Genomic DNA, 17,023 nt, shown 5'->3' with positions numbered 1-17,023 from the left:
CCCAACCAAAAAAAGCCCAGGACCGGATGGGTTTAGTGCAGAGTTTTATCAAACCTTCAAAGAAGGCCACTGCGTTCTTACAGGGAATGCAGAGTAAATAACAGCACCAGCTTACATTGTTTAGGAACTCTCTAGAACACCCCCCCCCCAGCCAACAACTGGAGGAGAAGTAACCTACATTAACTTTGAGCTTTTTATTTAGCAACCTGGATTCTGACAGAAACATAATCCCCAGTGAGGGTAATGCTAGCTAAATTATTTTATATGAAAAATAATATGTGGTGTGTGTGTGTGTGTGTGTGTGTGTGTGTGTAACTTATAAAATAGTAGGCTTCTATATGGCTTTCTCAAACATTCTTGACTTTAGTTAGTTCTCCTCCACCCTTCCCTCTTCCCCACATACCTATGCATCAATGTCCCCACTTAAACTATCCTCCTTTTTTCATTTCACCATTTTCTATGAGTCTTCCCTCCTTAAGCCTTTCTTCCCACTTCTCACCAATGATGATTTCTAGTTTCCTGACTTCTTCTGGATCCTGGACTCCAAGTTAAGCAGATAAAGTTAGAGATCTGATTCTTAGACCCACTTTCTAGATGTGGGTTACCTCCATAAGTATGTTTTCTGCTTCCACAGTTTACCTGCAAACCTCATGACTTCCTCTTCCTTTATGGCTGGACAGCATTGTATCATGTATAGCCACCGAATTTCACTCTCTGTTCAGCAGTAAACATATATTGAGGCTGTTCCCATATCCTAGCTATTGTGAACTGAGAAGTGATGGACATGAGTGAGCAAGTATCTCCATAGTAGGATACAGTCTCTTGAATAGATGCCCAGGAGAGGCTATCTTACTCTGAAGTCTGTCTCCACAAACTTTTAACTCTGACATGGGTTTGCTCTCACTTTGAGCCTTCTGTGTTTATTATATCTGGCTCCCATGTGTTTTCTCCCTTTTGGTATATTGTCTCTTCACTCTATAAATGTTTTTCTTTTCTATACTGAAAATTTGGGGTTTGGAACCTCATTTGTCTATTTTGTCTGTGCTTTGGAGACTAGGGTTCCTACTTCTTTTCAATGGTTAAAGGAATAGCGAGGCCCTCAGAGTCAAACTAGCCTGTGATTTGATTGCAATGTGACAGGTGGCAGGCAGATATACTAACACCACTTCCCTCTCCTCCTATCTTCCATCCTTGAAACAGCATGTTAGCAATTAGTATCTCAGATTAAGAGGGCCAGAGAACATTGTGGCAGGCTATCTTGTTCCCTCTCTGCTACCCCAATCTAATCATTATCAGTTTAGTTCACTCACATTCATTTGTATTAAGGGTTACTAATTGTCATTTTTCTGTGAGATTTGGAACTTTGTATATTTTATTTATATATATACATCTGATTCCTATAATGTGGCATAGTATATGTTCAATGAAAATGCTCAGATGAAGTAATGAAAATTTAGAAATTCAAGTAAAGTCAGGTAGATAGTAAATAAACTGTGGATAGGGAACAGATATGTAATAATTGGTTTTAAGACAAAATTGGTAGATTTATGTAATCTGTTAACTATAGTTCAGATGTTGAAATAAAGTCTAATCACCAGGGATTATGGGAGAATGTCTATGAACTATAGTGGTCTCTGGAGACAGTCATACTGGTAATGAGATAGAATTATGTGTGATTTCAACATACTTTATCTTAAAAGCTCATGTTTCATATCTATATTTTTTTCAAAATCTGCATTACAGAAATCCAGTTGTTCTTGACATGTGGTATAAAGATAGCTTTTTGGACAAATCAACCGGAAATTCCATGTACTTCACATTCTCTTAAATAGGCACCAGTTTGTATACAAATTTTTATGAAGCTGATATTTTCCTTCAAAATTGCAAAAGTACTTAGTTCATTAACCCAAAAATTTTGCCAGTTGGGTTGGCTCAGAATTGATGACTTCTTGACACCTTCAGGACTATCACCAGAAAGATTATCACCCTGCAGTTGTGAGTTGGTTTATCATGAGGCTTGAGAAACATTAATCTCAATATCCCCTGTGAGATGTCTTTGTTCCATCAGCAGGAAGGGAAGCATGCTTATTTCTTTCCTTATGTTTTATTTATTATCGACTTTATGGATCTACATGGATGATTATCATCTTTTTTCCCAGAGAGTCATGCACTTACTCATTTCCCTCAACCTCTACCTGGGTAGAACTGCTTCTTGTAACAGTTGACCTGTAGAATGGTCCACTCCAGCTGTCCACTCAGATACTAAGCAGTGAAGCATTCTATGTCCTCAGTGTGATGGTTGCCTCACACCCTACCTTACCCTCCAACTTGCACAGTGCCTAATCCTCTTGTCAAACTGCCATCCTGAACAATACCCTACCAATGGTTCCAATAATTGTGCTTCCTGTTTTTAGATTTATCTCTAAGCCAAAACAGTCTTTCATCTTATTCTAGGATGAATGTATTGCTCTCCCCTAAGATAAATGCTTGTGTTCATGTAAGATGTAATTCTGAATGTTCTAGAGAGTATGGTGAATATTGATGGTAGGAATATAGTTTCTTTGCAAACATGTTTTCTTGGACTCTTTCTGTCCTTGCTTCTGTAAAATATTTAGTCACATAAGACAATTCAGAGTCCAAAATTCTTTCACATGTATATTCCTGTTTAATCCATAAACTTTCCTTGGAGGCTGTAACAATGGTCTGGCAATTAAGGGCACCAGTTGCTATTACAGAGGACCCAGATTCAGTTCTGAGCATCTACAGGGCAGCTCACAAAACATCTGTAGCCCAGCCTCTTCCTCTGAACTCTAGGGCTACTGCATGTACATTGTATACAGATGTATATGAGGGTGAAACACCCATGAATGCTAAGTAAATAAACAAACAAACAAACAAATAAATAAATACCTTAAAACTGGAAAGATGGTTCAGTGGTGAAGTGCACTGGCTGCTCTTCCAGAGGTCATGAGTTCAATTTCCAGCAACCACATTGTGGCTCACAACCATCTGTAAAGGGATCCGTTGCCCTCTTCTGGTATGTCTGAAGACAGCAACAGTGACAGTGTACTCACATACTTAAAATAAAAATGAAATCTTAAAAAAGAGTGCTTTAAAAGTAAATAAATACCTTTTAAAAATTTTTAAATAGCACCTCTACTTTCTTCTGGTTTTGAGGTGACCCTTAAGGTTTACAAGATGACTTCTCAGCATAATCTTTAGAGAGTTCACTCTTAGCCTCATTTTTGTAGCAAGCTCAAGGCTAGCCCGGATTACCTGTGACCTACTCTAAAATTGCTATAATTACCAATAAACAAAACAGTTTCGTATGGATTGCTGGGTGTGCTACATTGTCAGAGTAGAGCGTTAGGTCATCTGCTGGTATCCCCCTTCTATTGGTAATTTTGGACTTTCTTCTTCTTGGTGCTGTCTAGGGTTGGTGCAAATGTGCAGTTCTCCTGTGAGGACAATTATGTACTCCAAGGTGCCAAGGGCATCACCTGTCAAAGAGTCACCGAGACCCTTGCAGCATGGAGTGACCACCGACCCATCTGCCGAGGTAAGGTGCCCAGTAAGATGGCCCTGACTCTCCTGAGGGAAGAATATACTCCTGAACACAGGATGGAGTTTAAGTGGGAGGCATGTTCTTTAGCAAGGGAAGGATTTGGTAATTTGTATGTCTTTGCAATGATGTGGGTCAGAAAAATGTCCCTCAAGTCTTGTAAGGAGGTAATTCCTCTAAGGCTACCAAAGATTTCATGTTAGGACAGCTATGAACAAATCTGATACTTTGAGCTCACACAAACACACATGCAAATGCTCAGCAACACACACACACCATACATTGGTAGTTCTCTTCATATGTGAACAGTATATGCACATAAAAACATGTAGTGACCCTTAAAGCCCTAACCCTTTGGTGGCACTGTGAATACAATGAGCAAAGGAAAGAATTTGTCAAGCAAGGCCTCAGGTCTTCATTTAATTAACCAGTGGTCTTTCAGATCCTTTACACTTATTTATTTACATATGCATGTGTGTGGATAGGTCTAAGCCTACAAGCTTGCTATGGTTCCTGTAGAGCCTAGGATAACTTCCAGAAGGAGTAATCTTTTTCCAACATGATGGTGGCTCTTCAGTATTCAGTGTGATAACTGCCAAGCTGTCTTGCCAGCTCATAGTATATTCCCTTAAACTACACCCTGATGTGATTTACCAAAGAAAATAGTCACCATCACCATTGTCTACTTTCTTCAAATGATATATATGAAATTAAACAGAAATATTAATAATCTTCTTTTATGAGATATATGAATCCTGCCTTAAGTTTGGAAGTCATATAGAGTCAAATAGAAAATTTACTTAACTGTTTCATATGAAAAACATTCAAAATTAAAAGAAAACTAGGCTTGAACTTTATGTCATTTTTTGCATCTCATGAAATAACCTGTATAAACTGATAGTTTTTAAAGAAAAATAAAGCACTAATTGGACCACAGAAAGTTCCATAAATAACGTCTTCCCCATCCATGTAGACATTTAATTAGTTATCAGTTTTGTTCATGTCTGTGCACAGGTGAGTTTTCCCAAGCATGTATGCATGGAGGTCAGAGGTCAATGATGAGTAACAGTCCTAATATTTCCCCACCTTAATTTTTAAATATGAGGCCTCTTTGAGCCACCCTCATGGTTTCATGGGATGTATTTGACTCTGACCCCAGTACTGGGTTCTAGAAATGCTAGGCCTGACTTTTACAGGAATGCTGGGGTTCCTCAAGGCTAGCCCAAGAAGATTTTTAACATTAAGCCATCTTTCCAACTCCTGAGCCTTTTAGCCTTTTAAGAGGATGGATGGCTCTCATGTTGTTGTGTTTTAATATTTTTCCACAAACAATGACTGCACTGATCAACAGTCACAGCAACAATTTGCAAAGGGCCCTGTCTGAGCACTGCCTACAGGGAAGCCCATTTGACTTTATTCCTCAGAGATATTCATGGCCTTTTTAATTATGTTTTGAAAGAGAATGCCCCTTTCTATTGAATTGGGAAGTCCTAGTAGATCATGTAAACAGTAAATCATGACCCTGTGCTGTGTATTTTCAAAGATGTAATCATAGAAATCACGGGATAGGATGCTGCATTTTAGGGAAGCCCATAGGCTAACCCTATGTGAATATTAGTTACTCCGGAAGACAGACACAGAAACATCTCAGAACACTGACAGTAAGGAATTAGAACATTGCTTTGTTTGCTTTTCTGCTCTGTCAGTTAGATATATTTGATTGAATCATCCCCTTTAAAATTTAGAATAATGCTCTTTTCTACGTGGAGCAAGTTCTTGGGATAGTTTTCTCATAGAGGATGTAATTTGCTGGCATTTGCTACAGCACACGAGATAAAACCTTCAGTACTTTTAAATCTCCTGTTGTTTTCCATGGTGGCTCACAGAGACTGAGCCACCAACCAAAGAACATACAGGGGTTGGACTTACACACCCTAGCAGATGTACAGCTTGATCTTCATTTGGGTTCCTTAGCAGTTGGAGCTCTGGCTGTCTCTAACTATCTTACCTGCCTTTAGATCCCCATCCCCTAACTGGAGTGTCTAGTTGGACCTCACCGGGAGAAGATGTGCTTAGATCTACTGCAACTGAATGTTCCCACATCGGGTGGTACCTAAGAGTCATTTCCAGCTCTCTGAGGAGAATGGAAGTGGGTAATGGGAAAAAAAAAAAGATATATCAAATTCCCACATGGCCTGTACATCTCAGCTTGATATTCAAGCTTGTCAATTATGGTTCTGCTTTCTAACTGATGGCAGCCCTATAAAATCATCACTTACAGAACTGGATCTCCTGATCTCAAATCAAAGGATGATGTGGGCTACATAGCAAAAACTTGCCTCAAAATAGTTAGTAAATTTCTGCTTTCTGCATGGGCTACTCTGTCTCTGAACTCTGTAAAATCATTCAAGCACTGAATTCTACTATTTCAAGGCCACCATGTTTTTTTTTTCCCACTTCCTCTTGTGAGCATGAGAGAAAAGGACTAAGAAGGGGAGGAAAAAGAAGGGAGAGGAAGGTCAATGGGCCAACAGGTTTTCTCAAGTTCTTGCTGTTTCCACCCCTGCCCATTTTAAAGTTGTTCTCCACTGTTCAGTAGCAGCACCTCGGGCCACCCAACAGATTCTGTGTAATTCACATACAAACTGAAAATAGTGCCAGGAGGATGGGGATGAATCTGTGTGTTTGGTTTCTGGCACTGGTTCACAAAGTCAATGTCTTGCCCTCTGATGACTAAGTGCAGAAAGACAGAAAGATAGAAAACATAGGGACAGCAAACAGGCTGGACTCTCAGAGACCCATCACACCCATTATCTGTAGACCAAGAGGGGACATTATTTTATTATTTTAGGGAAGACTTGTAAACAACTATCCTGACAGTGTTCCAACCGCAAACCAATGAAAAGACAGAGCCCAAGGCTAGCTGGATGGAGAACAGAATCATTAGGCTTGCTTCTATGAACAGACGTACAGTGAGCTGAGTGAGGCCATGCAGGATAAGAAACCAGAAGTTTTAAACACAGAACCACTTTACCCCTTTCCCAGTGTTTAGACAGGTGAGTAACTCCTGTACAATGTCATGTTAGCTGTCCTAGTTAGGGTTCTACTGCTGTGAAGAGACACCATGACCAAGGCAACTCTCCTAAAGACAACATTTAATTGGGGCTGGCTTACAGCTTCAGAGATTCAGTCCATTATAATCAAAGCAGGAGCATGTTAGTACCTAAGTAGGCATGTCACAGAAGGAGCTGAAAGTTCAACATCTTGTTCCAAAGGCAAATGGGAAAAGACTGGCTTCCAGGCAACTAGGATGAGGGTATTAAAGCCCATGCCCACAGTGACACTTCTTTCTCTAAATAGTGCCACTCCCTGGGCCAAGAATATTCAAACCATCACATCAGTTGATCTCACCTATCTGGATTTGTTCTGAGGAAGCTACATGACCCCTCACCCCACCACACACAGGTTAAATCCACACCACAAACACCATTTTACAAATATCAAACAGCCAGCTCTGAGCACCAAAATGAAATGGGTAAATTTAGCTTTATTGTTATAGTTATTGGATACAAGTGCCAAAAATACTACTTACACATTGACATAAAGACTATAATGTGATGTCTGTCTTCTGAACCTTCTCACGCTCACTGTCCCACGGGAATACTGTGTGTATCTGATGGTTCTGACATGCCTGGCTTCTGACCAGCCATGCTAGGCCTGCTTCATGGATCAGCCAACCTGCTTTAGATACAGTATGCCTCCTTCCCAGCCTTGGAGTTATTAACACCCTAAGGGTATTGAGAGGGCACATCCCAGTGACTCCTAGTCATTTTTCTGGATGGCATCCATAGGATTGTGTACTTTCTTCAATTAAAATCCATAGGTTTTTCTAGACTGGCCTTTTTCAAGCGTGAAGATGTCCTCACTCCGTCCTTCGAATGACCCCTTACTGACAGCTAATGATGGACTGACTCACTGATTGTGAAGAGCTAAAAATTGAGCTCCTCTCTATTTCTATAAAAAGAGGATGCTGTGTCTATAACAGGTATAGAGACGTGGATATCACACTTCTCTAAGTTTCAAATGGCTCTCAAAATAGATTGAAGAAGCATTTGACAAGTTATGGGTAAGTTCCATACTTGAGGTGCAATCTACTCAATGCTCACCGTGGGGACGTTTAGCCAGCTGTGGGAAGTCCCCTACAGCAAATGCAATGTTTAAAGCTCATTTTTGCTACCATTACAAGTAGTTTGTAGAGAGATAACAACCCGGTGTGAATTCCCCATTTCATTTGTGGCTATTACAAGAGCCTATGGATTAATCATGTCAGGCATATATCCAAAGTCAGTCTTTAATCAGATAGGAATGACTGCTCTGAGTGTTGGTACCAAGAAAAACATAAGGATATTTAAGGTCATTAGATAAAGTAAGGCTTGGTCTTTAAAGTTCCAGGCCCCACGAGGGGTCTCTATCTATTAGGTTATTCCCCAGCCTTCTTTCCTCAGGGAGTGTCTGACTGAAGCTGTTGGTAACACACTGTGAGTCAGAAGTGACCCTGGGTCTAGAAGCTGGTGTGGTTTGCCAAAGCTTGCATTATCTAATTAGCCTGGAGGAGGACTGGGGACATTACCTTTCCCTCCAGTTACCAAACAGATGAATGTTGTCACAGCTCAGTAATTACACAAGGGAATCCACATTCCATTTGAAATTATGCATAGTTCATTTAGAGATATGAAAACAGCTATTATGATTTTTTTTCTCAGGGTAAAACATTACGAGCTGTTTAAAACTGCATAAGCATCCTTAACTGGCAGTAGAAAAAAATAAGCAAACAAGAAAGACAAGGAGATGATATAGCTTCATCTAAGTGAAATACTCGGGCTGGCTTTTCATCTCTTGAGCTTTAGAGGAGATAAATAGGGAAGGGGTCTCTACACTGATGTGCCTTCCTGGGTGGAGTGACCATGAGGGCTTGAGTGTCTCCCTGCATTGAAAGGGCATGTAAGAAAAGTGAAGTGTTATTTTCCATTGTAACCCCAGTTACACAAAAGTTAATTGGAGACAGCCTGGGTCACAGAATAAAGTTATTATTACCTCAGGATTCCAGGTGAGGTTAACTAGAATCATCCTTAACATATTAACTTGTCATGGACCGAGGCTGTTATGCATCTTCCTTTCTATCCAAGTTTTACGCCTATGCAGAAGTGACCTTTTAAATGGTAATGAAAAGATTATTTACACCAGAGATAAGCTTTACGCTATCAGACCACAGTCTAACATCAGTGTTAGAATTATATTTCATATGGTGGTTATTTGTCCATGCAGCTATTGTGGTAAAGAATTAAAGGAAAATTCACAAAGCTTTCTTGGTTTTGCTTAACTAGGAGAAATACCTGTGACTGGAAGTTCTGGAGCTTTGGAATTGAAGGGTGCTTGGGAAAACTGTATTTTTCTGCATATGGTTCTGTCGAAGGGGTTTCTGTAAGGGATGGATTCATAATTATACTGCCTACCTATACTATGGACAAACAATAGCATGGAATGAGCAGAATTGGTACCAATCCCATATGAGGACTATGGCTACTGGCCTTGCTTTTCTCCTCTGTATATCTTGTACTTTTGTCAGATGTCAGTGCATCTGAAATCTCTGTTACCCACTCTCTCCCTCACCAATTCCACTCTGTGGACATCCCCCTGACTCCCTCATTTGCTGACAGCACTATATATCTGAGTTTTTCCTTAAACATTGCACGTGTTTGTTTGTTTCTTGATACATACAAGAAATTTGATATCTTTCTCTGCTGTACCCTTAGTGTTTGGGTCAGGGTAGGCAGTCTGCAGTTCTTGGCCACACATACTGTAATGTCAAAGCTGTGTGAGAGACTTTAGTACAGCCTTCAGATGACTCTTATGGTTCCTATGGTTATCAAGCACAGTAAGAGACTAAAGACAATACAGCTGAAGACACAGTGGCTGGTACCTGCATAGGGTAGCCCTGGACCCCAGGTGAGAAGACAGGGGGCCTAGCAACCGTTAACCCCTGCTCCCTGGTCTCTGTCCTCATTTCAGATGATAATCTAGACATTTCAAAATAATTTATTATCTTTAAAAATTCAAAAAATACACTGTTTATCATATATCATACAGTATATATGATAATCATATATAGTTAACTATATTCTATAATGTATGATCTAGTGATTTGTTTCAAAAAGCTTCCCATGTGATTCCAGCTGTAGTGCTTATTTAAGCATAATGAAATCAAATGTTTTAGCCTTTCACTAATTTGACTAAATTGTTACAATAGAATGGAAAAGATACCCTAGGATCTAAGTAAATAAGTAAATACTTTTATTTTATTTTATTCTTATTTTTCTGAGACCTGGTTTCATGTTGAGCCCATACAGGCATCAAACCCAGGGCAGCTCTCCTGTTGTATACTCACAATTGCTGGGATGTCAGGTTTGAACTACCAAACCCAGAAATTGTTTAAGTGAGTTCAGTCATGGGATGAAAACTGTGCTTTTCATTTAATATATTCATCAATCAGATGATAAATGTTCACTGCAGTTTCTAGAAAGGATGGATTTATGTATGAATGTAATTTATTTTCACTAGCCCCTCCCCCATTTCTCTCACACCCTTTTCCTTCCCTATCCCTCCCACCACTTCTCCCTTCCTACTTCATGTGCTACTTTATTTAATCCTGTGAGTTTCTTGGTACTGCCTATAAGTACATGGATGTAGGACCACTCACCAAACCATGGGGACCTTAAAGAAAACTTACCCTCCTACCCACCATCAGGATCCATCAGTTATCCACAGCTCCTTAGTTAGGGTGAAACTTCATAAATCCTCCCATCATCTGTGGATGGCTTGATCTTGAGTAGTCTCGTCTTTGCAGTCACAGCGTCTGTGAGTTCATGAATGCAATGGGGAATTATTTTTTGGCACACCCAGAAAATAATGTTTCAATACAGATGCCCACTGTTTATGGTTCTTACAGTCTGTCTCACTCTCCCTAACCCTTCCCTTAGCCTTGGGAAAAGGGGGTCTGATATAGATGACTCATTAGAGCTCAGCACCCCACAATCTCTTTATGGCTATGAGCTCAATATGGAATTAACCAATCATTTTTCTGGTTACATTGAAAGCTGCTCCATGTATCAGATTTCTTGCCTTTTATCATTAACTCATCCAAACTCTCTTAGATGGATGACTCAGGGGAGGACCTACTATCTTGGCTTTAACAGACATCATATAAAGCCACCCCTGCTGCTTCTGTCTTTAGGATGTACTTAGCACGGTGCATCTTTTAGTCCGCATGAGGGAAGCTTCTCTCTATAGTAGCTGCTGATTATTCCTGAGATCTACAACTGCTCACTGCACAGAGAATAAGACACTGAAGAGTCCACTTGTCTTCTTAAAGAGTTACATTTTCAATATATTGTTTTATAAATTCTAGTTTTATTTAGAATGTGTAATTATCAGTCAAACTTGAGTCTATACACCTAGGAACCTCTCCAGGGAGTAGCCTTTGTTCCACATTAGGGCATAGTGAACGCTCACGGACATTTACATTTAGCATGAGTTAGATATTATGTTGTCGGTTGATAACCAGGGCCAGGTCTTCAGAAGAGTGACAGTAACACTGAACTACACTGCACAGAAGCACACATTTGTAGATGTTGGTGACAGAAAACACAAAGATTACTCTCAAAGATCCTGGATCCTAGTGCATAGTGATTACTTACGTAGTTTAAAGACTTTGTTGACTATTTGAAAGCCTAGTTAGTAAAAAAGCAACTACAAGATCAGAAGTCGCTTTACCTTTGAGGACACAGTCTTTCCAGGCTAACCAGGACAGCCTCTCCAGTTCTCCCAGATCACAAGAACCACATCATGTGTTGACAATAAGAAGTGAGAAACTGAGTAGTACTCCATTGTGTAGATGTACCACAATTTCTGTACCCATTTCTCTGTTGAGGGACATCTGGGTTGTTTCCAGTTTCTGGCTATTATAGATAAGGCTGCTATGAACATGGTGGAGCATGTGTCCTTATTACATGGTGGAGCATCTTCTGGATATATGCCCAGGAGTGGTATAGCTGGGTCCTCCGGTAGAATTATGTCCAATTTCCAGAGGAACCGCCAAACTGATTTCCAGAGTGGTTGTACCAACTTGCAAAGTCGATCATCAATGGGAGGAGAGACCCTTGCCCTGTGAAGGTTCTGTGCCCCAGTGTAGGGGAATGCCAGGTCCAATAAGTGGGAGAGGGTAGGGTGGCAAGCATGGGGAAGGGGGAGGCAACAGGGGTTTGTTCTTGTTGGTTTTGTTTGTTTGTTTGTTTGTTTGTTGTTTTTTGAAGGGGATACTGGGAAAGGAGAAATCATATGACATGTAAATAAAGAAAATATCTAATAAAAAATATAAAAAAAAGAAGTGAGAAACTACAATGTCTGAGTAAAAAACAGAGGCCACAGCACAGCTTCAGACTTCTGGCTTTCTGAGTCAGATTATACAGTTTTGTGTGCATTCCCAGAGCTTTACATCTGCTCTTGTTCAGGCACAGCTGGCCAAGTTCCTACCACCCTGATTCCCATTCCATTCCTCGGGGGAGCCTATGCACATTGCATCTTTTTGTCTGCCAGAAAGACTTCTCTTGCATCACCCTGACTATTGTGTGTCCAATGGAAAGAGTGGCACACACTGACAGCAATTATTAAGCTCCCTTGAACTGCTGATTCTCCATTACTAGCTCCTATTTGATGGAACACTTTATCTTGCTTCGTATCCTCTCTTCTGATGTTCTCTTTACTTTTCTACCTGTCCTTTCCTTAACTTTAGAATTTATTTATTTATTTATTTATTGAATCCTGTAGTACTGTGGATCTAAACAAGGGCTTTAAACATGCTAAGCAAGGACTCTACTACTGATTTACATGTTTAGCTACCTATTTTATTTTTGAGAGAACTCAATAAAAACACAGACTCCCTGTAAAAATCATTTGTCAGAAATGTGTCAGATAAATTTCATGAAGTTCTGAATCAAAATTTTGATAAGTCTGTGGAAAGGTTATGCTTCAACACATGCCACAGGTGCACACAGCAGGGGGAGGGGCAGTGTCTGTTGGGGCTTAGCGGAGCCTAAATCATCAGTGGGAATGTAATGAAATAACTTCTGACATCTTCACATATGTCTTCTCAAAGCTTAAATACTTAGCTATCTCTGTGGTTAGCCTTGTTCAAAACCAAACCAATATATATTTGTGATTAACTCTGTATTTATAAAAGCTGTTAGTTATGAAGCATAGCAAAATTGATATTCAATACAAAGACATTATTACTCAAGATATATTAATGATACCTTTCCTTAAGACTTTTTAACTAATGACAGCAATGCTTTAGACAAATTTCACATTAGAAGTTTATCTTTTCTGAAAATATATTCCTAAAATACATATATTTCAGAATGAGGATTAGTACTTAACATAGATCCATGCTTGCAGAAATCTCTTGTGAGGGACCTGTAGAGCTACTCCATACCCAAGAGGATTTGAAAAACAGTCTCATCCTTTACTTTAACAATGCAATTCCTTTAGGCAGAAAATGCTTGTGTTTAAAATGTCATTTCTAATGTGTTTATACATGTAGAATTTACTAAGTTTTAGCTATTTATGTCTATAGTGTTTCATCAACTTTTAAGTTGCTGGATGCGACTCTCAATCTCATATCAAGGATTTTAGCCTCTGGTTTTGGTGCTAAGCTTGAACCATAAAATAAACAGAAGCCCCAGACTCAGGCTGAAAAGACAAAGCTGGTGGCAGTGAAAGAGTCATGACTTCTACAGAGGAGTGTTATTGTCTCCAAGATCATTCACCGTTTAAATCATCTTAATAGGAGTATGGACTAGAGAGGTGACTGCATATTTCTGCTGGGGTTATTGCAGGCTCCAGAATTCCCTACAAGCTAGCCCTTGCAGGTCAGGAGATCTACAGTGTTGATCCTTAGAGCCGAGTCTCCTAGAAAACATTTGACCTGGATATATCACCAGACAAGGGCTAGTGGGAAAAGAGAACATGGGTCATGAACAGGACAGATGCTCCACTGGGTGGCCAGGTATGCTCTGTACATGACAGTGTCTAAGATAACGGAGGGCAGATCTCTGCATTACTTTCTCATAAAGGTAGCCCTTTTTCCCCAGCCCAGTTTGAGTTATTAATATTCATCCAAGAACCCACACTAATATTAGATTTCCAAGTTATCCCGATGATTTGGAAAAAATAAAACCTTGAGAAAGAATGGAGTGGTTAAAATACTTTTTATCACAGAGTATGCCCATTTTCTTCGATTTTACAGTTTATGGCTTCAATTGTATTTTTTTTAGCTTCAAGATGAAGAAAGAGACAATGATGCCTTCTTTTGATTTTGGAGTCATTGTTTCTACTTCCTTTAATCTTTCAACAGCACAATAGACTCAAGCCCCTACCTTCATTGTGCTATAAGATGTGGCATCCCTTTTGTGAAATAGAAAATGAGCATCAAGTGAGACTTTTACATTGCATTCACCATCCTTATTTGAAAGAAGTAGGACAAAGCTTAGCAGAGATGCATTTGAAGTGAATCCTGTGTGAGGTACAACACTGGTCCCCAACTCTGCTGTATTGAACTCTATTCTGTAACTCACTGGCTTTGTGCATAGATAGATAGATATACAGACTCTCTGTGTACAAATGAGTACATAGGAAATGTGGTTTTGTGCCCCCAGTGGATTCTGAAATAGACTGATTTGATATTGACCTTTCCATGGCATTGTGACTATGAGTGACAGTATCTTTGCATATTTTCTCTAATAAGTATCCTACTCATATCCTAATTATCAGACAAGGTTTGTGAAGACTGAGCAAAAGATAATTGCCAACTTTACATCACATTACTTTTATTAAAAGTAAGCTTTATGGGTTCTGGAGAGATGGCTCAGAAGTTAAAAAGCACTTTCTCCCCTTTTAAAGGATCCAGGGGCAGTTTCCAGTAGCCAGAATTGTTAGCTAATAACTGCCTGTGATTCCAGCACTGGGGGATCCAATACCTTCTTCTGAATCTCTTAAGAATCTTGCCCTCTAAACTCACATGTTCATACCCACACACAGACATGCATATGCAAGTAAATTGAAGATAAGTCTTTTCAGCATATACTTAAATATTATACTGGTTGATTATTATATGTTTAGGAACACTCACACACAAACACACACACACAGGCACACACACACACACACACACACACATGCATGCCCATCCTTCACACTCCCCAACAAACATTTATGTAACAATTAAAGCAAAAGAGTTCAGTAATTTGAAAGACATTGGGCAAGGGACATGAGGCAGCATCTGGAGAGAGGAAAGGGAGGGGAAAATGATATAATTATCTTTTTTTATATAAAATAGAATATCATGTTTTTCGTCTCCTAGAAGAATCTAAATTTAAATAGAAATTTGTATTTCTACATATATAGGACATGAACTTAGAAGCAAGTCTGTTTGGGAAGGGGCAATGGAGGAAAGAGAAAACAGTGCTTATATTCTTTCTTGTGTGGAGCCTAAATTAAAGTATATCCTTACATATAGAAACAGATGGTGTGCATAGTGGTATGAAGAGAAGAGGACCAGGAGGGAGCTGAAAGGGACAAATATGCTGATTATACTCATTTTACATTATCCTCATTTCAAATTGTACTCATATATGAAAATGTCTGATTTGCACGTATTATTTTGTGTGCTACATACAAAATGAACATTATTTTAAAAAGAAAGAAAACAACCCTCATTGCACATGGTGTTGTCTGATGGACAGCTGGGCAAACTCTTTTGTTTCCATCTTTTTCCAGCCAGGACATGTGGATCAAACCTGCGTGGGCCGAGTGGTGTTATCACCTCCCCTAACTACCCAGTGCAGTATGAAGACAATGCTCACTGTGTATGGGTCATCACGACCACTGATCCAGACAAGGTAAGGCTTCTCCACCCACTGGGGGTGCTGTCAGCCACCATCTATGGTGAACAGACTTCCTGGGCAACAGCTGACCATGGCTATTGTCCACATATCCCCATCCATTCATAGAGTACAGCCAGGACACAGTACAGCCCTTGTGGTGGTCCAGGAGAGGAAGCCATTCCTGCTCTTGAGTAGCTGTGCTGCCCCACCCCCTGAGCATCTTTCTCATATCTGACCTCACTGTTCAATCAACCATTTCCTCTAGCTTAAAGACTTCACAGGGCTCTTCGCTAGAAGCTCTTCTGCTAGATAGAGCCACAGGGCTGGCTTTCCATCTTGATTGTCAAAACCAGGCTTCTTTTTCTTCTCTAAAACTTAGCAAGTCTCTGTCCTTTCCCAGTGTCATATAGTACTATATTACGTAGAATGTTTCCAATATCCATGATTGCTGAAACTGTGTGAGTTCTCTGTAAGTCTTGCACATGTCCTTTGCAGTGGTCTGGCCACCACTTACACCAAAGGCATGGAGAAGGCATTCACAACTATTTTATTTGCTATGAAATGAATTGCCTTTAATGTATTCTACATTCAGCAGAATTCAGAGTAGATCATGAGAATGGGGTGCCTTTATATCATTTTATATCATTCATTAAGAAACTGACAGCAAACTATTCTGACATGGATTTCAAACAATATGAAAGAAACACTGTTAAAGGAATAGCTTTCTGGTAATGTTAATTTACTGAGCCTCTTGTTGCCACCTTCTGAGTGTTCCTGACATTCTGTGTCAACAGTGGCCACCTGTTTATGTCTGCAATCTGCAAACTTCCCTCATTTCTGTTCAACTTTTTCTCCTGGTGCTGACTCTTGGTCCTGCAGCAGAGAAAGGGTGGTTTATATCCAGTGGCGCTTCCACCAGATCCCTGTTGGATTCAGATTGCTTAATTCTGTTATGACACTGAAACCATTATATATTCAATGCCAGTTCTGATAAACAGAGATAAGTAAAGATCCACAGAGCTCCTGAAGGAATTTCTAGGCTGTGGTAACCCACAAAGTCCACAAGGTTTTGCTGTGGGGCCTATCACCACAGTGCAATTTCCAGGGCAGCATCCACACCAAGGCAAACACAAAGATTTCTGTACACCAGAGCTTTAGTCTATTCCTCTGGTCCTATCCTTAGCACTTTAGATGCTCTATACATAGAAGTGTGTGGGCTTGAATATATTAGTAGACCTTCTGAACCTCAGAGCCCACATTGTCAAAGAGACTGTAGGAACATATTCTTTCACTGGGGGCTGTGAAGAATCAGCTGCTGTAGGAACCTAAGGTAGCATAGAAACATCATCCATTATAGAGTATTAGACATAGAAATGGCAACAACACCTAACAAGAGCTAAACAATGAGCTAGTTGATACACTGTCAAACCAATGGTTTAATTAAATTGCAGTTAACATGTATACT

The 17,023-nt window shown here is 39.8% G+C and overlaps 1 protein-coding gene across 6 annotated transcripts in view; it reads left to right on the top strand.

Annotated features, from left to right (window-relative positions):
- Positions 1-17,023, top strand: part of Csmd1 (CUB and Sushi multiple domains 1) — a 1,620,113-nt gene that overhangs the window by 1,155,500 nt on the left and 447,590 nt on the right. For all 6 annotated transcript variants that reach the window (XM_031339198.1, XM_031339200.1, XM_031339199.1 and 3 more), the window contains 2 exons: positions 3,435-3,559; positions 15,452-15,573. In XM_031339198.1, the coding sequence (XP_031195058.1) occupies positions 3,435-3,559; positions 15,452-15,573 (247 nt within the window). The remainder of the gene's footprint in view (positions 1-3,434; positions 3,560-15,451; positions 15,574-17,023) is intronic.

Source organism: Mastomys coucha, unplaced genomic scaffold (genome assembly GCF_008632895.1).
Source record: "Mastomys coucha isolate ucsf_1 unplaced genomic scaffold, UCSF_Mcou_1 pScaffold22, whole genome shotgun sequence".
In the NCBI taxonomy this organism is placed as follows: Eukaryota; Metazoa; Chordata; class Mammalia; order Rodentia; family Muridae; genus Mastomys; species Mastomys coucha.
This window is presented reverse-complemented; position numbering and strand designations above follow the sequence as displayed.